Raw genomic sequence first — 24,980 nt, 5'->3', positions numbered from 1 at the left:
TCCTGTCAGCGGCAGCATCAGTTATTATACCCATCCCCCCCCCCCCCCCAAGGCATTCAGGCTGACTAGTCCAGCCTTCAACAGCTATGCAAAGGCCCTAATCAGTATGGCTGACAAATCCATGTCTATGTGATTTAAAAAGTGCCGCCACATCTTATAAAATGGTTCTGTTTTCTGGTGCACCACATTTGTAAGGAAGTTTTTTTTGGGGTGGGCACTGTCCCCATGACTTGTTCCATCACTAATGTGCGCCACCCTGTGAGACCTGGGGGTTTTTGAGATCCACCTCATTAACATGTTCTTCCTTGCACAATATGTGAGAATGTTGAATAGTGTCTTTCCATGTTCATCGAGCGAAGGCAGATTCAGCAATCCCAGAAGAAGGAATACCAGGTCTGCCTTGACTTCAGTTCCCAGGATCCCCTCCAACACATTCAATATAGCACCCCAGTATCTATAGAGCTTGTCGCACGACTACAGTGTGCAAGAGTGCCGTTAGTGGTTTTGCATTTAGGGCACACTGGAAATACTCCTTCCTTAAATTTTGCTAAGCGCTCTGGGACCATATGGGCTCGGTGGAGAATCTTTAGTTGCATGCCTGCGCTTTATTGCAAATCAAAATCTTTTTCACATTCTCCCAGATAGCCTCCCACATTTCCAACGAGATTTCTGCTCCCAGTTCCAGATTCCAAACTCCTTAAAGTCTTTCCATATCTTCCAAAGTGCCCCGTACCTGTAGATGGTGTAGGGTACTGACAGAGTGCCTGCGCACTGAAGCATTCTTCTCTCCATATTGGATTTATAGGGCCGAGCCGACAGCGTGGTCGTTTTCAGTATATAATCCCTAATCTGAAAATAGCAGAGGAGTTCCCTACTGAGTAGCCCATACTTATGACTCAGCTGGTCAAAGACATCAAAACCCCTCCATCAAATAGGTCTCCCAGGCAGGAGACGCCCCTGGCCTCCCATGTTTTAAAGCCAGAATCCATTGATCCTGGCCTAAATCTTGGTGTTCCAATTAAGGGGGTGAACGGTGAGGTCTTTTGTAGATTACCCTGCCACATCATTCTCCTTGTTTTGACTGTGTTTGTAACAATCAGGCTTTTGCAGTGCTCAGCAACAGGTTTCATCTTATCCATAAACAGCAAATTAAGGAGGGGATACTTTGCCTGAGAGGCCTCAGTGTTAAACCATATTGACCTTGGATCCTTACACAGGTAAAAACAATGACTGCAGAAGCTGGAAACCAGAGTTTAGATTAGAGTGGTGCTGGAAAAGCACAGCAGTTCAGGCAAACATCCGAGGAGCAGTAAAATCGGCGTTTTGGGCAAAAGCCCTTCATCAGGAATACAGGCAGAATGCCTGAAGGGTGGAGAGATAAATGAGAGGAGGGTGGGGGTGGGGAGAAAATAGCATAGAGTACAATAGGTGAGCGGGGGAGGCGATGAAGGTGATAAGTCAGGGAGGAGGGTGGAGTGGATAGGTGGAAAGGAAGATAGGCAGGTAAGACAAGTCATGGGGACGGTGCTGAGCTGGAGGTTTGGAGCTGGGGTGGGGGAAGGGGAAATGAGGAAACTGGTGAAGTCCACATTGATGCCCTGGGGTTGAAGTGTTCCGAGACGGAAGATGAGGCGTTCTTCCTCCAGGCGTTGGGTGGTGAGGGAGTGGCGGTAAAGGAGGCCCAGGACCTCCATGTCCTCGGTTGAGTGGGAGGGGAAGTTGAAATGTCGGGCCACATGGTGATGTGGTTGATTGGTGTGGGTGTCCCGGAGATGTTCCCTAAAGCGCTCTGCTAGGTGTCCAGTCTGCCCAATGTAGAGGAGACCGCATCGGGAGCAACGGATACAAGAAATGATATTAGTGAATGTGCAGGTAAAACTTTGATGGACGTGGAAGACTCCTTTAGGGCCTTGGATGGAGGTGAGGGAGGTGGTGTGGGCGTAGGTTTTGCAATTCCTGCGGTGGCAGGGGAAGGTGCCAAGACGGGAGGGTGGGTTGTAGGGGGGGCGTGGACCTGACCAGGTAGTCACGGAAGGAATGGTCTTTGCGGAAGGTGGAAAGGGGTGGGGAGGGAAATATATCCCTGATGTTGGGGTTCGTTTGGAGGTGGCAGAAATGTCAGCAGATGATTTGGTTTGTGCGAAGTATGGTAGGGTGGAAGGTGAGCACCAAGGGCGTTCTGTCCTTGTTACGGTTGGAGGGGTGGGGTCTGAGGGCGGAGGTGCAGGATGTGGACGAGATGCGTTGGAAGGCATCTTTAACCACGTGGGAAGGGAAATTGCGGTCTCTAAAGAAGGAGGCCATCTGTTGTGTTCTGTGGTGGAACTGGTCCTCCTGGGAGCAGATACGGCAGAGGTGGAGGAATTGGGAATAGGGAATAGGGGATGGCATTTTTGCAGGAGGTAGGGTGGGAAGAAATATAATCCAGATAGCTGTGGGAGTCGGTGTGTTTGTAAAAAATGTCAGTGTCAAGTCGGTTGTCATTAATGGGGATGGAGAGGTCCAGGAAGGAGAGGGAGGTGTCAGAGATGGTCCAGGTAAATTTAAGGTCAGGGTGGAATGTATTGGTGAAGTTGATGAATTGCTCAACCTCCTTGCGGGAGCACGAGGTGGCACCAATGCAGTCATCAATGTAGCGGAGGAAGAGGTGGGGAGTGATGCTGATGTAATTACGGAAGATGGACTGTTCTCCATAGCCAACAGACAGACAGGCATAGCTGGGGCCCATACGAGTGCCCATGGCTACCCCTTTGGTCTGGAGGAAGTGGGAAGATTCGAAGGAGAAATTGTTGAGGGGGAGGATCAGTTCGGCCAAATGAATGAGTGTGTCGGTGGAAGGGGACGTCGGGAGAGGAAGAAACGGAGGGCTTTGAGGTCCTGGTCATGGCAGATGGAGGTGTAGTGTGATTGGATATCCATGGTGAAGATGAGGCGTCGGGGGCTGGGGAAACAGAAGTCTTGGAGGAGGTGGAGGGTGTGTATGGTGTCTCAAACGTATGTGGGGAGTTTTTGGACTAGGGGGGATAGGACAGTGTCGAGGTAGGTAGAAATGAGTTCAGTGGGCAGGAGCATGCTGAGACAATGGGTCGGCCAGGGTGGTCAGGCTTGTGGATCTCGTGAAGGAGGTAGAACCGGGCAGTGCGGGATTCCGGACTATGAAGTTGGAAGCTGTGGGTGGGAGGTCGCCTGAGGTGATGAGGTTCTGTATGGTCTGGGAGATGATGGTTTGGTAATGGGGGGTGGGGTCATGGTCGAGGGGGCAGTAGGAAGAGGTGTCCTCAAGTTGGCGTCTTGCTCCTTACACAACCAATCACTCCATAAGACAATAGGAGCTTATTTTGGCATTGTTTAAAGTCTGGGAGATCTACCCCTCCCATTCCCTGTGGGAGTTGCAATTTGGCAAATTTAATGAGAGGACACCTACGACACCAAATAAACGATCCAAGTCAGCCATTAAGCCTCCGCAGCGCTTGGTCTGGTCAACAATGGGAACATTCTCATGGGGTACAGTAGGCGAGGAAGAACATTCATTTTAATCTGAGCTATTTGACCTAACCATGATATTGGTAACTCCTTCCAGCGTTGAAAATCTGGTTTTATCTTCTCAAATAACTGCACAAAATTGGCTCTGTACAATTGATGAAAAGCAGGGGTAATGAAAATATTTCATGGATTTCTAATGCAGAGGTAGATTCAGTCCCAGCATCCAAGACTTTATCACAGACTGCAAATAGTTGAAGCCCAAGCGCTGATCCCTGTGGCACTCCACAAGTTACTGTTTGTCAACCCAATAAAGGCATATTTATCCCTATTCTCTGTGTCCTATTAGCTGACCAATTCATTATTAATACTAATATGTTCCCTTTGCACCATGATGCTCTAGGATTTTGTGCTGTAACCTTTGATGTGGCAGCTTATCAAATGCCTCTTGGAAATCCAAGGACATCACCACTACCTTGATTGTTATTCTGTCAAGATGATCCAATAAATTAGTCAAACATGATGTCCATTTCAAACGTACATGTTTACTCTGTCTAAGCACATTATAACTTCCTCAGTATCCTGTTATAATGTGTTTAATAATGGATTTGGGCAATTTCTTTATAACAGATGTTAATCTAACTAGGCTACAGTTTCCTGTTTTCTGTCATTTCTTTCCTCAGTAATAGCGCTTTCCAATTTGCAGGGACTTTTTCAGAATCGATGGAAATTGGAAGATTATAGCCAATAACCAAAACTTCTTCTACAACATCAGCCACTTCTTTTTGAACATTACATTTACCCCATCTGAGCTCAGGAACTTCTTAGACTTAAAACCATAAGACACATGAGCAAAAATAGGCCATTCAGCCCAACACGTCTGCTCTGCCATTCAACGAGATCATGGCTGATCTGATAATCCTACACCAACTTCCCTGCCTTTTCCACATAGTCCATGACACCCTTACTGATTAAAAAATTGTCAAAGTCTTGAATATGCTTAAGATCTCATATTTTCCCCAGCACTTTTTCCCTGGCAGAAACTGAGATTGTTTTGAGTTCCTTCCTTCCTTTCTGTGAGATTGTGGGACAGGAAGTCATTGGATCACAGGGATGGCTTTGATCAATTACAGTGTCAGACAAGCTGACACTGTAATTCACAAGCTGACACAATCTTCAATTCTCTAGCTGCCATGTTTCCTGAGGCCCAGAAATTCAGACAGCATTAATGCTGAAAAAGGGCAAAACTTTCAAGTTGGACAGCTTTGTTAAAATATTAAAATACTAAAATGACCCTCCATTCTCCTAGCAGTAGGTTGATCACCCACTCTACCTTTGTTAAAACTAAGAGTGGGTAGATTTTAGATGGGCAAGATCCAGGTTTAAGATTTTTAAAAATAATACTTCCAGTTTGACCTAAACTCACCACTTTTAAGGATTAAAATTCCTTCCATTTTTGCAGTGATGAGTTTATACCACATACTCTCTCTGTTAATTTAACAGATATTAAAACAATTAAAATAAACAGGTATGATAACAATAATATGTACCAAATAGAAAACATCATGTTAAGAGCTGATAGCAAAAGTCCAGTTATTTTTCAATAGTTGATTGTGTTATGAAGTGTACTGTACCTTTAAGACAGTTAAAAGCTAGCAGAACTACCTGACAGCACTAAGTGTTCTGAACAAGATATAATGTAACCTTTTGGTCCAGCATCTAGTGTAGCTGGTTTCCTGGAGACAAAACAAAATTCAAATTAGGCCAATCAGTTTAAATTATACCCCGAAAAATACCAAACTCCAATCATGTTTGAATTTAGCATATTGACAATATTAAAAGCCAATGACACAATCTGATGTTTTGGGGTATAAGACCAGGAAAAATTGAATAGTTGGGAGAGAACTGCCAAAAGACCAAAAGATGTAGGCTGCTAGTGAGAACTCTCTGAAAGGTACTTGTCCAGAGAAGGAGTTTGCATAGAGAAAAACATCAACACAGAAAAACATCAAAGAGAAGATTCAACAGCTAGATGGTTTTGAAATTTGAATTTTTCAGTAAATCTTAATTGGGTGTTTTATCGGACTAGTATTATAGAAGGGAAAGTAAAAGATAGGTTAGAGAAATAAGTTGTAAATAGTAGTTAATTAATTATTCTCTGTTATACTTTAAGAAATAATTAATTTTTTTTACTTTAAATAGTTCTTGGCCTCTCCAATTATCACAGATTACTGTATGGGATAAATATTTTCTGTGTTGCTGGTTTTACCCCATGTCATAACAGTTGCATGCAAATATCACTTCTGTAACTTTATTTGCTTCTTTCCTAAGTCAGAGGGCAACTTTAGAAGCAAAGGTAAAAAAATATTGTGGACTTGTTCCTCAGGCTCCAACTTTGGCACGGCTTCCTGACAATCCTCACCTCTTCTACATGACCTTCAAATATTTCAGATTGAATCAAGCATGCTAGGTTCTGCCTTTGGGAGCTCCCACTGCCTTAAGCTTCTAGTCTTGAAAGGGCAGATGGTGGATCCATGCTCATAAAACTACCCTGGGAATTTCAGATATTTTTAATCAACCTGTTCAGACATATCTTGGCAGGAGACAGAATGTAATCACCTGGACCAGATGGGCTACACCTCAGTTCTAAAAGAGATAGCTGAAGAGATAGTGGAAACTTTAGTGGTGATCTTTCAGGAATCTCTGGAGTCAGGGAGGGTCCCAGAGGACTGAAAAATTGCTAATGGAACCCCTGATGTAAGAAGGGAGTAAGGAAAAAGACAGGACATTATACGCCGATTCACCTGACCTCAGTCGTTGGTAAGATTTTGGAGTCCGCTGTGAAGGATGAGATTGCTGAACACTTGGAAGTGCATAGTAAAATAGGGCAACGTCAGCATGATTTCATCAAGAGGACGCCATTCCTGACAAATCTGTTAGAATTCCTTGATGTGGTAATGAGCAGGTTATGCCAAACAGAGCCAATGGATGTTATCTATCTGACTTTCAGAAGGTGCCGCACAAAAGGCTGCTGAGTAAGGGCCCAAGGTGTTGGGGCAAGGTGCTGGCATGCATAGAAGATTGGCTGTCTGGCAGAAGACAGAGGGCGAGGATAAAAGGGTCCTTGTCCGGATGGAAGCCAGTGACTAGTGGAGTTCCACAAGGATCAGTATTGGGACCACTACTTTTCACTTTATACATTAATGAGCTGAATGAAGGAACTGAGGGCATTTTGCCTAAGTTTGCAGATGATACAATAATAGCTGGACGGGCAGGTAGTATTGCAGAGGCAGGGAGGCTGTAGGAAGATTTAGACAGGTTAGAAGAGTGGGCAAAGAAGTGGCAGACAAAGTAAAACGTGTGAACGTATTCAGGACACACATTTCGGTAAGAGGAGGAGGCATGGATTACTTTCTAAATGGGGAGAAAATTTTAAAAGTCAAATGCAAAATGACTTGGGAGTCCTAGTCCAGGTTTCTTTTAAAGTAAACTTGCAGATTGAGTCAGTGGTTAGGCGGACAAATATAATGTTGTCAATCATCACAAAAGGACTAGAACAAAAAAGCAGGGCTATACTTCTGAGGCTTTCTAAAGCTCTGGTCGGACCACATTTAGAATATAGTGAACAATTTTTGGTCCCATACCTCAGGAAAGATGTATTGGCCCTGGAGCGGGTCCAGAGGTGGTTCATGACAATGATCCTAGGAATTAAAAGCTTAACGTATGAGGAACGTTTTGAGGACTCAGACTATATTCGATAGAGTTAGAAGAATGTCGGGAATCTGATTGAAACTTACTGAATACTGAAAGGCCTGTACAGAGTGGATGTAGGGAAGATGTTTCCATTGGCAGGAGAGACGAGGACCTGAGGACACAGCCTTACAGTAAAGGGAAGACACTTTAGAACGGAGATAAGGAAAAACTTCTTTAGCCAGACAACGGTGATTCTGTGAAATTCATTGCCACAGAAGGCTGTGGAGGCAAGGTTATTGAGTATATTTAAAACAGAGATAGAAACGTTTTTGATTGCCAAAGGGATCAAAGGTTACAGGGAGAAAGCTGGAAAATTGAGGTCGAAAAACCGATCAATCATGATTAAATGGCAGAGCAGACTGAATGGGCCAAATGGCCTAATTTCTGCTCCTACGTCTTATGGATTGCTTTTTGGACTGGAGGTCTGTGACCAGCAGTGTTCTACAGGGATCGATTCTAGATCCTCTTTTGTTTGTCATTTACATAAATGATATGGATGAAAATATAGAAGGCAAGGTTAGTAAGTTTGTGGACCACATCAAAATTGATGGCATTGTAGACAGTGAAGAAGGTTTGCGAAGATAATAAAGGGATCTTGATCAAATGGGTCAATAGGTTTAAAATAGCAGATGGGGTTCAATCTGGATTAACGTGAAGTATTGCACTTTGGTACAAGAAACAAGGGTAGAGCTTACACAATTAATAGTAGGGCCTTGGGTAGTGTTGTACAACAGAGAGGCCTAGGGTTGCAGGTACATAATTCTTTGAAGTTTGCATCACATATAGGACAGGGTGGTTTCGAAATGTATTTGGCACACTTGCCCTCGTTGCTCAGTCCTTTGAATACTGGAGTTGGGAAGTCATGTTGAGGTTGTACAGGACATTGATGAGGCCTCATCTGGAATACTGTGCCCAGTTCTGGTCGCCCAGTTATAGGAAGGATATTATCAAGCTGGAGAGGGTTCAGAAGAGATTTACCAGGATGTTGCCAGGTATGGAAGATTTGAGTTATAAAGAAAGGCTAAATAAGCTGGGACCTTTTTTAAACTAGACTGTAGGAGGTTGAGAGGTGATCTGATAGAAGTTTATAAAGTAATGAGAGGTATAGATAGATTTAATGGTTGTTGTCTTTTCCCTAGGATGGGGGATTTCCCAGACTGGGGGGGCAGGGGGGATATTGTTAGAGAGAGATTTTAAAAAAAAGACAGCAGAAATGTTTACGCAGAGGGTGGTTTGCATGTGGAATGAGCTTCCTGAGAAAGTGATGGAATGTGGGTAAATTTACAATGTTTAAAAAATATTTGGATAGATACATGAATAGGAAAGATTTGGAGGGATATGGGCCAAGAGCATGCAGGTAGAACTAATTTAGTTTGGGATTATGCTAGGCATGGATTGGTTGGACCGACGGATCTGTTTCCATGCTGTATGATTCTATGTCCGAAGCATGTGAGATCTTAACCTGGACCTTCTCGACCAGAGGTAGGGACACTACCACCACGCAAGATGCTTTAAAAAGATGGACTGGAAATAAATCCAGGTCAACTGCTTGGAAGGCAGTTATACTCACCATCACTGTATTTCTGGAATTTGTAACATTAGGCAAGTACCAAATATATTTGGCCCCCAGGATATTTTGTGGACATTCCATTGTATTTTGACAGACAGGCCAAGGAACTACAGCCTCACATTGTTTGCTGTAAAATTGGAACAAGCCAAATCACTTAATTCATACCTGAATTAATCCAATGATAATGGCACAAACACAAAATGATAGAATTCCAAGTGTGTCATCTGGAAATGAGGCCATCAAAGAAAACTAAGAAAGGAAAAAAGGTTTCAATGTTTTGTAGATATATTAGACTTGACATTTTAGAATATACTTTACATTTTGAATATATTTTAAGTCCAGTTATGCTAAGAAAATATTAAATTCAACACTCAGAATTATAGAATGATTACAACACAGGGGATCATTCAGTCTGTTGTATCTGTGCCAGCTTTCTGCAAAAGAAATTCAGTGATTTTGTCTCATCCACTTTTCCTATATAACCAGATGAAATGTTTTTCTCTTTAAATAACTACTGTTTAAAAGCCTTGATGGAATCTACCTTTGCCACTCTCTCAGGCAGTGAATTCCAAATTCCAGTCACTTGCTCTGTCAAAAAATTATTCTTCATGTCACGGATAGTTCTTTTTGTCAATCACTTTAAACTAGTATCCTGTGGACCTTGGTTCTTCTACCAGCAGGAACTGTTTCTTCCTCTCCACTGTATATAAATCCTTCTTGATTCCGAGTACAAATATCAATTCTGCTAAGTTTCTTTCCTCTAACAACAGACACAAATTTAACAATCTGTAAAACTGAAGTCTTTCTTCTCAACTACCATTCGTAAGAAGTTCACATCCTTCCTAAAGTATGGCATCCTGAATTGGACGCAATACTTTCATTCAGGACAGACCATTCTTATTTACTGGGTCATCATAACTTGTTTTTTGTATTCTACTCCCCTTTTTAGAAAGCTCAGAATCTCATATCTTTTATTAACCACTTTTTGAACCTACAATCTATGACGATTTGTACACTTATACCACCAGGTTACTTGGTTCCTACATCCCATTAGAATTGTATCCTTTATTTTATACTGTCACCTCACATTCTTCCTAACAAATGAATCATTTTCAATTCTCTACACAAAGTTTTATCTGCCACTTTCATTCCACCAGCTTATGTCCTCCTGAGGTCTATCACTGTACTTCGTAAAGCTCACAATACTTTGATGTTCAGTGTCATTTGTAAATTTTGAAATTATCCCCAGTCCAGGTCATTAAAATATATCACGAACAGAGATGAGGAGGAATTTCTTTAAGTGTGGCACATTTTTAGAATTCTTTGTCCCTGAAGGCCGTGGAGACTCAGTCATTGAGAATGGTCAAGACCGAGAGTGATAGGATTTATACACATTAGAGGTATCAAGGAACGTAGGCATCGTGTAGGAAAATTTATCCAAAATGAATGTATATGCCAAAACAATGAACAGATTTGACAGAAAATGCACACATGGAACCAAAATACAAAACTACCACCAGGCAACAAAAAGAAAATCAAAATGGGGAAAGAGAGTTCATGGTTTGAAAGTGTTGAACACAGTGTAATGTTACGAAGATTGCAAAGTGCCAAATCAGAAGATGACTTGCTATTCCCACAAGTTGCACCGAAATTACTACAACACTACGACAGGCCAAGCACAGAAATGTCAGCAATAAAAGCAAGGTAGTGAATTAAAATGGCATCATCAGAAAGCTCTCGGTCATCCTTACATTCAAAGCACAGATGTTCCACAAAGAGGTCACTCAAATTGCACTTGCTCTCCCTTTTGCAGAAGACTGCATTGTGAGCAGAAACTTCAGTATACCAAATGGAAAAAGAACGAGTAATTTTTTTTTCAAATAAAGGAGGAGACGATTTGGGGCTTTGGACAGAGATGAGAAAGGAGATAAAAAGAACAGGGGAGACAATGGCCTAGTGATATTATCACTAGCCTATTAATCCAGAGAGAGAGGTAATTTTCTCGGGACCTTGGTTTGAATCCTGCCATGACAGATGGTGAATTTGAATTCAACAAAAGTCTGGAATTAAGAGTCTAATCAAACCATTATCAATCTTCAGGAACAATCCATCTGGTTAATTTATGTCCTGTAAGGAAACTGCAGTACTTACCTGGTCTGGCCTACATCTCACTCCAAACCCATAGGAATATGGTTGACTCTTAACAGTCCTCTGGGCAATTAAGATTTGGCAATAAATGCTGGCCTAACCAGTGATGCCTGCATCCGTGAATGAATTTAAAACAAAATGACGAGCCCAACAGTAAGGGATGAGGTATTGAGTTTGATTAAGGAGTGAATCAAGGTTTTGTGGAGTGTTTTATCAGAATTTGATGGGAGAGTTATTTTTAATTCTCCAGTTCCCTTGACACCATTCCTATGTCTGAGGAGGAATGGAATATTATTGCCAGTGTTCCTAGAACTTCAATCCTTACTTCCCTCAATATCCTTGGATGAATCCCATCAATCCTGGTGATTTCTTCACTGTCAGCCTATTTAAACTTCTTAATGCAGGAGAAGTAAACCATTTAATCCAGTGTCATTCAATGAATGAACGGTTGATCCGTTAATCCTCATTATCACTGTTCTGCCTCTTACCCAAACCTGTTGATTCACTAGCTAATTACAAATCTGTCTATCTGACTTGTAACGACCCAGTTTCCACAGCTTTCTATGGTAAATAATTCCACAGATTTATTACTCTGACAGAAGAAATTCCTCTTCTATATTCTAACTGGTGGCTCCTTACTCTGACATTATGCTCTTTGGTCCTAGACTCTCCCACAAGGAAAAACAACTCCTCAGCATCTAACATATTAAGTCCCCTAAAACTCTTGTATGTTTCAGTAAGGTCACCTCTCAATCTTTTGAATTCCAATCAGTACAGATCCAATCTACACATCCATTCCTCATAAGAAAATCCCTTGATGTCCAGGATCTAAAATCCTCACTCCGCTATCAGCTCTCCAGTTATACATTCATTTTCTACAGCCCCCCCTTTGTGTACTCATCTGTACCTGGTATCGGAAGTAATCCGAAAATCACTAGTTTTATTTCCTAGCTTCCTAAACTTTGACTACAGAACTTCTTCTATCAACCTATGTCAACAGTATTGATGTGGGCCACAACCTTTAGCTACTCTGCACTGATGTGAATTAAGTGTGTACAATTCTAATGACCACATATTCAACATAAATATAATGAACCTATGAAAAGCTTTACTACGCAAAATCACTCTTCTGAAAGTTCATAGCAAAGAAATGCATATTTTGACAAAAAGAATACAATATAAAACACAATTGTTGATACCTTAAACATTGTGGCGTATGCTACTTAGACAACCGTGAATGCTAAAAATTCCATAAAATGTATCTACTTATAATAGTAACTTACTGTATAAGGCAGGAAGGTTATGAGCATCATACATGCCTAAAAAATAAATATATAACTTTAGATTACAATTCAGACTAATGCTGCAGTGTATGAAACCAATACTAAATAAGATTGCTGTTATATATTAATTTTGCTTCATTATCAACTGGTGTTAAATTTGCATTGATGAAAAACTGGTAGGATAACTAGAGTCAGTTTAGATTCTGAATCTTGAGTAACCCAAAATATAAGCTGCCATACTCTGTATAATGGGGAGTCTTGCGTCTCTTGGGCTTTACACCAAGTACCGCTCAGTGTGAAGTCCTGGTTTAACAGTGACTTGTTCGGCACTTTTTAAACATGGTATGAAAATTTCTGCAGAGTAATGATGTTCCTGTTCAGATTCACCACACTGAAAAATAACCACAACGGAAGACTGAATTCACTTGGCACTAAACCAAAGAAATATATAACTGGTAGTATTGCTCAGATCTGCTGGCTATGTAGCTTACTGTAGAAATAACCACAAAGAATAGGCTATTTTAAAAGAAAAAAATCAGGAGAACCTTTTAATTTAAAAAATACCCATGAAGATTCTTAGATTGCATGTCTTATACAAATGTGTTCAGGGTTTATGTATTAAACATGTATGTTTCGAACTCCTGATTCATTATCTATCCTGAGACTATGAAAATGCTATCCAATGCGGTCTGTTCACATCGATTAGTGAACAGCATTAACACCGCAGGAGAGACTGGCTGTACTTGGATTTGAAAATGACATCTAAGCAAGGTCACGGTTTCTCATATGACTGATTGGCAGAGCCCAGGTCTTTGGGTGCATGGAGCAGGATGCCCCATAAGGTGCTTCACCATTTCCGAAGATCTTTTCATCGTCGCTCTCCACTGGAGTCGTACCTGAGGACTGGAGAGAGGCAAATGTAATTCCTCTCTTCAAGAAAGGAAATAGGGAAATCCCCAGCAATTACAGACCAGTAAGTCTCACGTCTGTCGTCTGCAAGGTGTTAGAAAGGATTCTGAGGGATAGAATTTATGATCATCTGGAAGAGCATGGCTTGATTAAATGCAGTCATCACGGCTTTGTGAAGGGCAGGTCATGCCTCACAAACCTTATAGAGTTCTTTGAGGGTGTGACTAGAAAAGTTGATGAGGGTCAAGCTGTGGATGTGGTGTATATGGACTTCAGCAAGGCATTTGATAAGGTTCCGCATGGTAGGCTCATTCAGAAGGTCAGGAGGAATGGGATTCAGGGGAACATAGCTGTCTGGATACAGAATTGGCTGGCCAACAGAAGACAGCGAGTGGTAGTAGAAGGAAAATATTCTGCCTGGAAGTCTGTGGTGAGTGGTGTTCCACAGGGCTCTGTCCTTGGGCCTCTATTGTTTGTAATTTTTATTATTGACTTGGATGAGGGGATTAAAGGATGGGTCAGCAAGTTTGCAGATGACACAAAGGTTGGAGGTGTCGTTGACAGTATAGAGGGCTGTTGTAGGCTGCAGCGGGACATTGATAGGATGCAGAGATGGGCTGAGAGGTGGCAGATGGAGTTTAACTTGAATAAATGCGAGGTGATGCATTTTGGAAGGTCGAATTTGAAAGCTGAGTACAAGATTAAGGATAGGATTCTTGGCAGTGTGGAGGAACAGAGGGATCTTGGTGTGCAGGTACATAGGTCCCTTAAAATGGCCACCTAAGTGGACAGGGTTGTTAAGAAAGCATATGGTGTTTTGGCTTTCATTAACAGGGGTATTGAGTTTAAGAGTTGTGAGATCTTGTTGCAGCTTTATAAAACTTTGGTTAGACTGCACTTGGAATACTGCATCCAGTTCTGGTCGCCCTATTATAAGAAAGATGTGGATGCTTTGGAGACGGGTTCAGAGGAGGTTTACCAGGATGCTGCCTGGACTGGAGGGCTTATTTTATGAGGAGAGGTTGACTGTGCTCGGACTTTTCATTTGAGAAAAGGAGGAGAAGAGGGGACCTAATTGAGGTATATAAGATAGTGAGAGGCATAGATAAAGTCGATAGCCAGAGACTATTTCCCAGAGCAGAAATAACTAACACGAGGGGTCATAGTTTTAAGGTGGTTGGAGGAAAGTATAGAGGGGATGTCAGAGGTGGAATCTTTACACAGAGAGTTGTGACAGCTTGGAATACGTTGCCAGCAGCAGTTGTGGAGGCAGGGTCATTGGGGACATTTAAGAGACTCCTGGACATGCATATGGTCACAGAAATTTGAGGGTGCATACATGAGGATCAGTGGTTGGCACAACATCGTGGGCTGAAGGGCCTGTTCTGTGCTGTACAGTTCTATGTTCTATGTTCTAAGGTCATGGGATCTGCTTTATTTCCTTGTTCGTTGCCAGTACATCATTGTGGTACTGGTATACAAAGCATGATGCAGCTTCATGGAAGAAGTTATCACCATTCTAAATGACTGGGAAAAAAACTCCTCCTAGTCACAAGGGTAAATGCAGCCATGGTTCAAGAGCAGCTTTGGGACAACTTTGACATATGGGACAGTTAAGGGAACAGGAGCTGGCAAGGAAGATGGCTTTTAGTCATGCAAACACAACACTATCTAAAGTTGATTTTTCAGGGGTTTTGCCTGAATGGCTTCAAGAACGATACTGATGCTTCCCAGAGATGTGACAGAGGTAGTGCTGAAGGAATTTCTCTAGCATTCATTTAGATATCACTGATACACAAAGCAGGTCACACTGTAGGTCAGTGGTGTGGTAACAACAGCTGCACCATAGAATAGGACTTCTGTTGACTTGCAGAGGTCTCCATCATCAAATGCTCACTGCTGTAGTTCATAGAAGGCTGAATTTGTGCAGCTCACCATAATTTGGTTCTCCTTCTGGATGTTGGCTGTTTGAGAATGGTGACTGCTGAGGTAGAACTGTTCAACATACTTTAAAGTCTCTCCTTCTACACATACGGAGGATATACTATGTGATCAACCAGGTCAATGTTGATATGAGCTTTGTTTCAGCAAAAGTCAATGACAGATCACGTTTCTTGTTTGACAAAGTGATCCAGAGTGATATCCAAATCCCATGCAGAGTGGATAACAAACACTGCAGCTATCTGCAAACTAGGCCATACATATCGATGACGGTCAGTTTAGTTTTAGCATAGAGGTGACCAATGATTTTCTATCTATTTAAAACTGACACTGATTTTTGAGGAGTGAATAGTTATTGTTGCCACTATTTTACAAGTTAAGAACGCTATCCTTACTTGACCTTTGTCTGGATTTTGAGGATATCTATTCCAGGTCTCCCACTTAAGACAGAAGAAACATTACCAGAGTAAAAGTTAAAAGCCTGTATTTATGTAGTATATTTGAAAGCCTTAGAACATCCCAAAAATGTTTTATAGCCAAATCAGTAATCTTAAAGTATAATGTATAGCATCTTACTACACTGTCAAAAATGAAGAACTCATTTTTAGCATGTCAAGGGCCCACAATGAAATTATAATTGACACATAATCCGTTCATTAACCAGGGGAGGCCAGACAGGATCTCAGTTTAATGTTTCAATAAAAAGGTGCCATATATTTCAAAGCAGCACTTTCATAATTCTGCACTGTAGTGACAGCCTAGAAAATATGCTTGTTTTTGGAGTAGATCTTTCTGAGGGACCACTAAGCAATCACTGATCAATGCAAAATGGATAATAACTTACACACAATATAAATTATAGACTATGAAAAATATTTTATAATTTTGATAAATTCCATATGTCTTAGTGCTCCTCAATTTTGCACTTGTACTCCAACAATACTAGTGCTGTTTTCTAACTGATGTGAACAGACAGTACAAATTGTTAATATTTCGATATCAGAACAGATAATGATCCAGAAATTCTGCTTAATACACACACCCTGAAGACAATACAAGAATGCAAATGTTCCCCCATTTTTAAAACAAAGTTCAACATTTTTCTTTGTAAGTTTTTCTCAATAATGTTTTTCTTCATTAAAATGCACTGAGATCTCTAGGAGAAAGTGAGGACTGCATATGCTGGCGATCAGTCAAAGAATGTGGTGCTGGGAAAGCACAGCTGGTCACGCAGCATTCGAGGAACAGGAGAGTCAACTTTTCAGGCATTAGCCTTTCATCAGACTCTTCTGCACTGAAATCTCAGTGGATACTGCTTCCATTATCTGATTTAAATAACATGAAACTAAGTAGCAGCAGATAACTAATATAAGTAACAGTGCAGTCGAGCATGATCCAATTTCTGCAGATATTAATTTTTATCTTGAGAATCCTGAGACTAACTGTAGTGCTGAAGAGTGTCGGACTGAAAAAGCACAATGGGTCAGGCAGCATCCAAGGAGAGTTGACATTTTGAGCATAAACTCTTCATCAGCCCACAAGTGGGCTGAGAGATAAATGGAAGGGGGGGATGGGGCTGGGCGGTGGAATATAGCTGGAAATTCGATAAATTAGGTAGATGAAGCTGGGGGATGAAGTGTTGGGTCAGAGAGGAGGGTTGAGTGGATAGGTGGGAAGGAAGATGGACAGGTAGGACAGTTCAAGAAGGCAGTGCCAAATTTGAAGGGTGGATCTGGGATAGGATGGGGAGAGGAGAAATGAGGAAACTGGCGAATCCACACTGATGTTGTGTGTTGGAGGGTCCCAAGGCGGAAGATGAGGCATTCTTCCACCAAGCGTCAGGTGGCTAGAGTTTGGCAGTGGAGGCGGCCCAGGTCTTGCATGCCCTGGGCAAAGTGGGAGGGGGAGATGAAGTGTTCAGCCACAGGGCGGTGGGGTTCCTTAGTGCGAGTGTCCCAGAGATGTTCGCTGAAATGTTCTGCAAATTGGCATCCTGTCTCTCCAATGTAGAGGAGACCAGATAGAGAGCAATGGACACAGTAGATGACATGTGTAAAAGTACAGGTAAATCTCTGTGGAATGTTTGTAGAAGGATGCTTTGGCGCCTTGGACGGAGGTGAGGGGAGAGGTGTGGGCGCAGGATTTGCACTTCTTGCAGTGGCAGGGGAAGGTGCAGGGAGTGGAGGGTGGCTTGGTGGAGGTGTGGATCTAACAAGGGATATATTCCCCTCCCCACCTCTATCTGCATTCGACTCTCCTCCTCAGATGCTGCCTAAACGGCTATGCTTTTCCAGCACCACACACTTCAGCATGTGAAGTCCTCATTTTCTACTAACTGTAGTGCCTCAACATTATTCTTCAATAGAATTCAATCAACTCATTACAGACGTACCTGGAGTCACTTTTAATCATCAGAGATTGGGGAAAAACTAGTGTTAATACACCACATCTTTAATAAAGTGCAATACAAATGATAAAAAAAAGCATCAGGAACAATTTCAATGTGGAATTTACAAAGGTAGCATCTAACCAGCGACTTGATATTTAGATTAGAATACTTACAGTGTGAAAACAGGCCCTTCGGCCCAACAAATCCACACCAACCCGCTGAAGCGCAACCCAGACCCATTCCCCTACATTTACCACTTCACCTAACACTACAGGCAATTTAGCATGGCCAATTCACCTAACCTGCACTTTTTATTTGGACTGTGGGAGGAAACCGGAGCACCCGGAGGAAACCCACGCAGACACGGGGAGAATGTGAAACCTTCACACAGTCAGTCACCTGAGGCAGGAATTGAACCCGGGTCTCTTGCGCTGTGAGGCAGCAGTGCTAACCACTGTGCTGCCCATATTATGGATATATTTGCCCAAGAGAGAACAACACCTGTTTCTTTTTCAGTTAGTTTGAAAATCTGAATAAATTGCATACTCACCAAGTTCAGAAGGGCAAGAACATCATCTATTCGCTCAATCACTTGGAACAATCTAAATGAAGATATTTAAAAATTTCAGTTCTGTTCAAAATTTCTGTTCAAGTAACACATTTCAAAAATGGAAACATTTCTTTTATTTTAGTTTTTAAGTGGGAATTCATGGTTCCATCATATTTATACCAACAATAACAAAACTCGCAGATGAAACAAAGTATTAATGCAAAGTCCCTCCACATAACTTTCAAAAATAAGAGACCTCACACCCATCTGATTTGTGTGAAATGAAAGTGTACCACATTTGCAAAAATAGTATTTACCTGATATGTGATGCCCAAGCTACAGTCACTATTAAAAATGTCATAATGTAAACAGCTATCTTGGTTGTAAGAAGCTGCTGCAGACTTTCTTCCAGCTCCTAGTTCAGAAAATATAATGATGTTATCTGGCAGTAGATATCATCAAAATGTACGTAACCACTCTATGATGTATATATATGGCAGTTGCTAAATGCACTTCCATGAGCTGTTAACATTTAAATTAGGAGTATAATTACAGTGGAATTAACTTCATTTTCAGTGTAAATTGCAAGAGTTATCAACTTATTAAAAACAAATGCATTGTCTTTTTTTTCCTATCTCTCATTTTCAAACCACTGCAGCAAGTTTTACTCTTCATTCATCATCATATAATGGCTTTCGGACAGAAAAAAAAGAAAAACATTTAGCAGCCAATATATTGACATTTGATCTGCTGACATTGTGGCTTTGTGGCAAATACAATAACCAATAGGTGCACAGGGAAGACCCAGAAAAAGCAACGTGAAAAGCATTTAATTGATTTTTGATAGTATTAGTTGCACAAAGCTATGGGAAAAGTTCTTTCTCTACTTTGAATAGTACCATGTAAGCTTTTATATCTATATAAGAGGGCAGAAAGTGCCTCAGTTTGAAGTCTTATCCAAAACACAGCACCTCAGATTGTGCACTGCTTGCTCAGTACTGCACAGTGGCATCAACTTGAATTATGTGCTTAAGTCTTGAAATGGGCCTTGAACTCATGGCCTTCTGACTCAAACGAAGGGTACTACTTATGAAACTCAGGCTAATGTTATAGTTTTCTTTCTCCCCACCCTGTTATTAGAAATGGGGAGAAACTCCAGTTTTCCATTATTGGCTATTGCATGGTTTTGATTATTATGCCAACAGAAATGCAGATTTTTTTTTTAACACAGAAAAATACATTTCCCCTATTCTTGCACATTTACATTAAATTACATGTACTAATAATGTTATTTAGAATATATATTTAAGCTTGCAGAGGTACAATACCTGATCAGCCCTTATTTTTGTATGAGAAACAGGCAATATCTGGAAGCAAAAACAATATAGCTGATTTAGTCATGTATTACTGCTTTTATCCAAGATTCTAAAATCTTATATTAAAAACTTCAATTTGTTGTTATTCACTGGGCAGAAAACTTATAACTACCACCACTAACAAGGAAGTTTAATTCACTAAAAATGGAGTTGCTTTACCGGTACAGAACACAGCCTTTCGTTAAAATATGGATATTTACTGCAAGGTGATCCTATCTTCTACTCATGCCACAGTGAAATTACTGAGCTGATGTGCCAAAATGGGGCATTTTGAGAGGACAGCACAAGTTAGATTTTTTACAGTACCATAGAGCTCAAAAGCCTTTTGCACCATAATTTGTTGGAAGTGCAAGTGGAAAATAGAAAGGAAGATCAATAGGGTATCTGAAAAAAACATGAGCCTTAAGGACTGAGAAAGAAAAAAGGAATAATGGAGAAGCAGATGACTTAGCCACAACAGGGACTAAAATAGGTAAGAACAAAGGGAATGCTGACAAGAAAACAAAACTTGGCAAATAAAAATCAAGTTCTGACACACGTTTGGAATAGGTGGAGCTTAATTTGAGCCTTTTGGCTCAGTGGTAGGACACAAGCGCTATGGCATAGGAACCCTAATTTGCCAGGTTTTTAATATATATTTTTCATTATAAGGAAACAAAAACGCTGCCAGATTTTGTCTCTCCACCAATTTTTTATATCCAGGAATGGGACTGAACCTGCTACGTTGTTCCCTTGCTATTCCTGGGAATGACAATTGCATTATTGTCGTACCTTAAAAAGGTTATTCCTGCTCTTAATTATTATATTCAGTTTACTCTATGAAATGCAGTGGGCAATTAATGTGAAACTCCTAAATGTATCCATTCTCCCTCATTTTCAAGCCAGGAACTAGGTAGAATTGATTTGATGAACAGCATGCTGCAAATATACACCAAAACATGTCATAATTTAGAAATATAAAAATATATATCATAATAAATTTGTCTCTTTCTAGACTGGATGCATTAACAATTCAGGGTAGAACATTAAACAGAATCAAAGCCTGGAAGAAATCTAACTAGCATTTCTTCATAAAGTGGATTAGAAAATCTAGTCATATGATTGCATAATCAACTACTCTAGGGTTAAAATCTCCGTCATGCTTGCAGCAAAAAGATCAAAGTAAACTGCATTGTCCTATATGGTAATGTGGTTAATATGTGGTTGCAACTGCACCCATCATGAGGACATGTGCGTATTCCACAAATCATTTGACTTGAGTCTTTTAGATAAGGCGTGAACAATTTGTCATCAGTGGGCGAGTTGTTCAACAGGTTTCACCCTGTTGTAGCCATGGTCCAATTCAGTGGCTGGTGAATGGTGACCACCAGAATGTTGATGGTGAATTTAGAAATGATAACATGTTGAGAATCAAGTTGGCAGTTTGTTCCCTTGTTTCATGGTGGTCGCTACTTAAGTACCCACACAATGCAAATGTTACATAGGTCTTGCTGTAGGCAAGAATGGCCTGCTTTATTATCAAGGTAGGCAAGTACTGTGGTATCATCAAGCAAGCATCCTTGTTGTCAGTATATGATTGAGGAACAATTGTTAATGAAGTAGAAAATGGTGATGGTTAGGCAGAAAACGCTCCTGAGGAATTCCTCAAAAATGACTTAGCTCCGATGACTACAATCATCTTTTTTTTCAGCTGGTATGATGACAGCTATGTAAAAGTTTCATCCACTCAACAGATTTGCTTGTTTTCTTTGGTGCTATACTGGTCAAATGTGGCCTTGATAAAGGGCAGAGAGAAAGTGAGGATTGCAGATTCTGGAGATCAGAGTCAAAAAGTGTGGCACTGGAAAAGCATAGCAGCATCTGAGGAGGAACGTTCCTGATGAAGGGCTTATGTCGAAACATCGACCTTCCTGCTCCTCAGATGCTGCCTGACCTGTTGTGCTTTTCAATGCCATACTTTTTTGACTTTGATATCAAGGGCATAATCTAATTTATTCTGATACTTAGCACTTCCATTCATGCTGGAATTGTGAAGTGCTTATATGATTCAACCTAGGTGTGAGTACTCAGATTATTGATAAATATTGCTTATGGCAAATTGGTGAGTCACTTACTGGTGATTAGAAGTAAACTGTCCAATGGTATTTGGCAAGGTCAGTTTATCCTGTATCCTGGTTGCGTGCATTCTCTCCTCCATAAACTCAGTCATCCAAAAACCTGCTGGCCCTGTCTTAATTCACATCACAATGCTGTTCTCACCAATCTCTTGGTGAGAACAACCAAGGAGGGCCAATGTCTTGATTTTAAAATTCTCATCTTATCAAATCATTACTCCTTCATTCATCCTGCCCTCTTCTCTAAAGTCACCCCAGTCCCATAATCTTCTGACATCCATGCTCCTATAATTTTAGCCGCTTGTTCATCCCTAATTTTAATTGCTCCAACAATGGCATGTGTGGCATCGATTTCATAGACCATTGGGTCTGAAATATCTTCTTCATCTGTTACTTTATGTTTTTCCTTTAAAATGCTCCTCTGAGGAGACTTTTAAGCAGCGAATCTTGTGTATCCTTATGTGGTTCAAACTCGTACTTGGCCTTATAATGCCACTGAAGTGCTTTGGGGCATTTAATTCACCTATATTTATATAGCACCTTTAACGTAGTGCTATCATAATGATGTACTGGAGCAACTTTGTACATTCTCAAATAGATGCTGCTGTTATATTTGTACTTGGCAAGAGAAGCTTTAGTGGAGATCTTTAGCACTACAGCTCAAAAGTATCCATTGCACTCCTCTACTTCTTGATGTGACATGCAGTGATCCAAATTAGCTTGCAACTGAAATCTAAAACAATGGAGACCTCCAGAGAAGGCCAAGTTAAGATCATGATCATGTTCTCAGCTTTTAGCTGATAGAACATTTCAATAGGATCTCTTAAACTTGGTGACTTACTCAGCTATTTCCCAAAGTCTATCCAACATCTGTCTACAAGGTATAAATAATTCAGGAGTGTAATGGAAATTCGCAACTGTCCTGGACCAGTGCAGCTCACTGCAAAGCTGGATACCATGCAGGTCAAAGCAGTCTGTTTGATCAACACTCCAATAAATATTGGATTAGTGGTGCTGGAAGAGCACAGCAGTTCAGGCAGCATCCAACGAGCAGTGAAATCGACGTTTCGGGCAAAAGCCCTTCCTGATGAAGGGCTTTTGCCCGAAACGTCGATTTCACTGCTCGTTGGATGCTGCCTGAACTGCTGTGCTCTTCCAGCACCACTAATCCAGTATTTGGTTTTCAGCATCTGCAGTCATTGTTTTTACCCCACTCCAATAAATATGTTCAACATTTACTCCCTTCAACATTAGCACAGTGGCAGTACTATGCACTACGTAGAAAGTGCCCTACGGAAACTCAACAAGACTTCTTCCAAAGTCACGGTCCTGCTGCCTGGAAGGATGAGGGCAGCAGATGCAAGTTCCCTTGAAGCCATACACCATACTGATTTCGATTTTATTGCCAATCCTTCACTGTTATTGGATGAAAATACTAGAATTACCTTCCCAACTAGTGTTCAAAGAGATGGTAAGGACAATAAGAAATGAACAAATGTTGAGCTAGCCAGTTAGCTAATATGAATCCAATGAAAGCTTTAAAACAAAATCAGCATTTTCTATGATTTTACTGTCATTTAGTAATCTAATTATGTAATCCTGAATTCATAAGATTTGTATGATTTTCCTTTGTAAATCCATTGTTTATGTCTCAGCTATGTATCCACATCACTGCCTGTTAATAAAGCATCTCACATTAACATTTCTTCAATCTCTGTATCCAGTCAAGTAGTTTAAAAAATGCTGACTTTAAATGCATCACTATCTTACACTACTTGAAAGAATAAGGTCCAAAAAAAAATCACACAACACCAGGTTAATAGTGCCACAGGTTTATTTGGAAGAACTAGCTTTCAGAGCACTGCTCCTTTGTCAGGTAGCAGTGGAGCAGGATCATAAGACAAAACTTACAGCAAAAGAAACAACATGTTGAACAAACCTAGACTGCTGTTCAATATATCATTTCAGTTGCATGACACAGTGATCCTTTGCTACAAATTCTGTGTCTTATGATCCTGCTCCATGGAGCAGCACTCCAAAAGCTAGTACCTGTGATTCCAAATAAACCTGTTGGAATATAACCTGGTGTTGTGATTTTTAACTTCGTCCACCACAGGCACCTCCACATCATGAAAGAATAAGGCTATACCAAGGGTCGGTTGTGGCAGCATAGCTAGAGTTTATGAATCGCAACAAAATATATTCTTCATGTTTTATTGCTGAGGCCGTAAAAAAAATAAATGCAGCGGCCTAAGTTCCGCATTTTTGTCGCTCACGTCGCTCCGAAAGCTTGTGATTTCAAATGAAACCCATTGGACTTTCACCTGCTGTCGTGCGATGCTGCCAAGTGATTGCGGATTATCCGGAAGTTTGGCTGTGGAGGTAATGTCTGCGACAGAAACGTATTTTAAACAACGCGCCACAGCCGGTCCCTCGCTGCCCTTCTTACCATGACTGTGGCGACGATGGAGATGACGGCATCGCTGTAAGCCAGCAGCCGGTGGGATGACTGCTCAGTGCCCCGGCGGCTGAAGCACAGGGACTCGGCCGGGAGCGGCTCACTCGCCTCTTCCTCGATCACCTCTCCGCGTTCCGCCATCTTGTCAGTACCAACGGCCCAAACCGTCAGCTCGCGCTCTCCCCCCCTCCCCCCGGCGCGAGCACAAACGGCTTTCAGCGCCGCGCCTTCCCTCACCCCTCCCTTTCTCTCCTCCCGTCGCGGGCATGATCTGCGCGCTCCCCTGCCTTCTCAGTCGCGGGCACGAGCGGCTGTTGGATTCGGGAACGCGGCAGTTGGCCCTGCGCGCTCTCGCCACTGATGGGTAATGCGCTTGTTGGGTTCAGGTCAGTTCACTTTAGGATGATAGATTGTGGGGAGCAGCCAAACAGCAATTGGGTCATGTCGACAGAACTGTTTTAATCATGATTTGGAGATGCCAGTGTTGGACTGGGGTGTACAAAGTTAAAAATCACACAACACCAGGTTATAGTCCAACAGGTTTAATTGGAAGCACTAGCTTTCGGAGCGACGCTCCTTCATCAGGTGATTGTGGAGGGCTCGAATTTGCAGTGTGATGTAACTGAAATTATACATTGAAAAATACATTGTTGAGACTTTCATTTGTTCGAATACCATGATAGTTTCACTTCTTTTATGTGTAAATCACAAAACCTTTTTTAAAAGGTTGCACTCTCAGGTTTAAAAGGTAGCTGTAACAATTGGTGTCGGACTTTGGCTCAATCTACTAACTTACTTTCTTCTATGTGTGAGCCAAGCGTGTTCTTTAAATGAAGCAATAGGAGAAGACATTCGGTCTCACACTTTAAGTTTATTTTAGCAGTAAGTGGATAAAGCATACAGACCTTTCTATCCCTGACAAACTATACAGTGTGTCAGTTCAGAAAAAATACACACACTTGTCCCTGACCCAGTCTTTTTATATAGTAAAAAACATCATGCAATCACT

General features: G+C 41.3%; 1 protein-coding gene across 1 annotated transcript in view; it reads right to left on the bottom strand.

The window, feature by feature from the left end:
• Positions 1-24,165, bottom strand: part of tmem175 (transmembrane protein 175) — a 49,493-nt gene extending 25,328 nt beyond the window's left edge. The window contains exons 1-6 of the mRNA XM_072594542.1: positions 23,963-24,165; positions 19,352-19,390; positions 18,341-18,438; positions 18,024-18,075; positions 12,235-12,270; positions 8,969-9,052 (exon numbers count right to left, since the gene is read on the bottom strand). Of these exons, the coding sequence (XP_072450643.1) occupies positions 8,969-9,052; positions 12,235-12,270; positions 18,024-18,075; positions 18,341-18,438; positions 19,352-19,390; positions 23,963-24,112 (459 nt within the window). The 5' untranslated portion in view covers positions 24,113-24,165. The remainder of the gene's footprint in view (positions 1-8,968; positions 9,053-12,234; positions 12,271-18,023; positions 18,076-18,340; positions 18,439-19,351; positions 19,391-23,962) is intronic.
• Between the last annotated feature and the right edge of the window lie 815 nt (positions 24,166-24,980).

Source organism: Chiloscyllium punctatum, chromosome 1 (genome assembly GCF_047496795.1).
Source record: "Chiloscyllium punctatum isolate Juve2018m chromosome 1, sChiPun1.3, whole genome shotgun sequence".
NCBI classification, from domain to species: Eukaryota; Metazoa; Chordata; class Chondrichthyes; order Orectolobiformes; family Hemiscylliidae; genus Chiloscyllium; species Chiloscyllium punctatum.
Note: the sequence above shows the minus strand (reverse complement) of the source record. Positions and strands in the feature narration are given on the sequence as shown.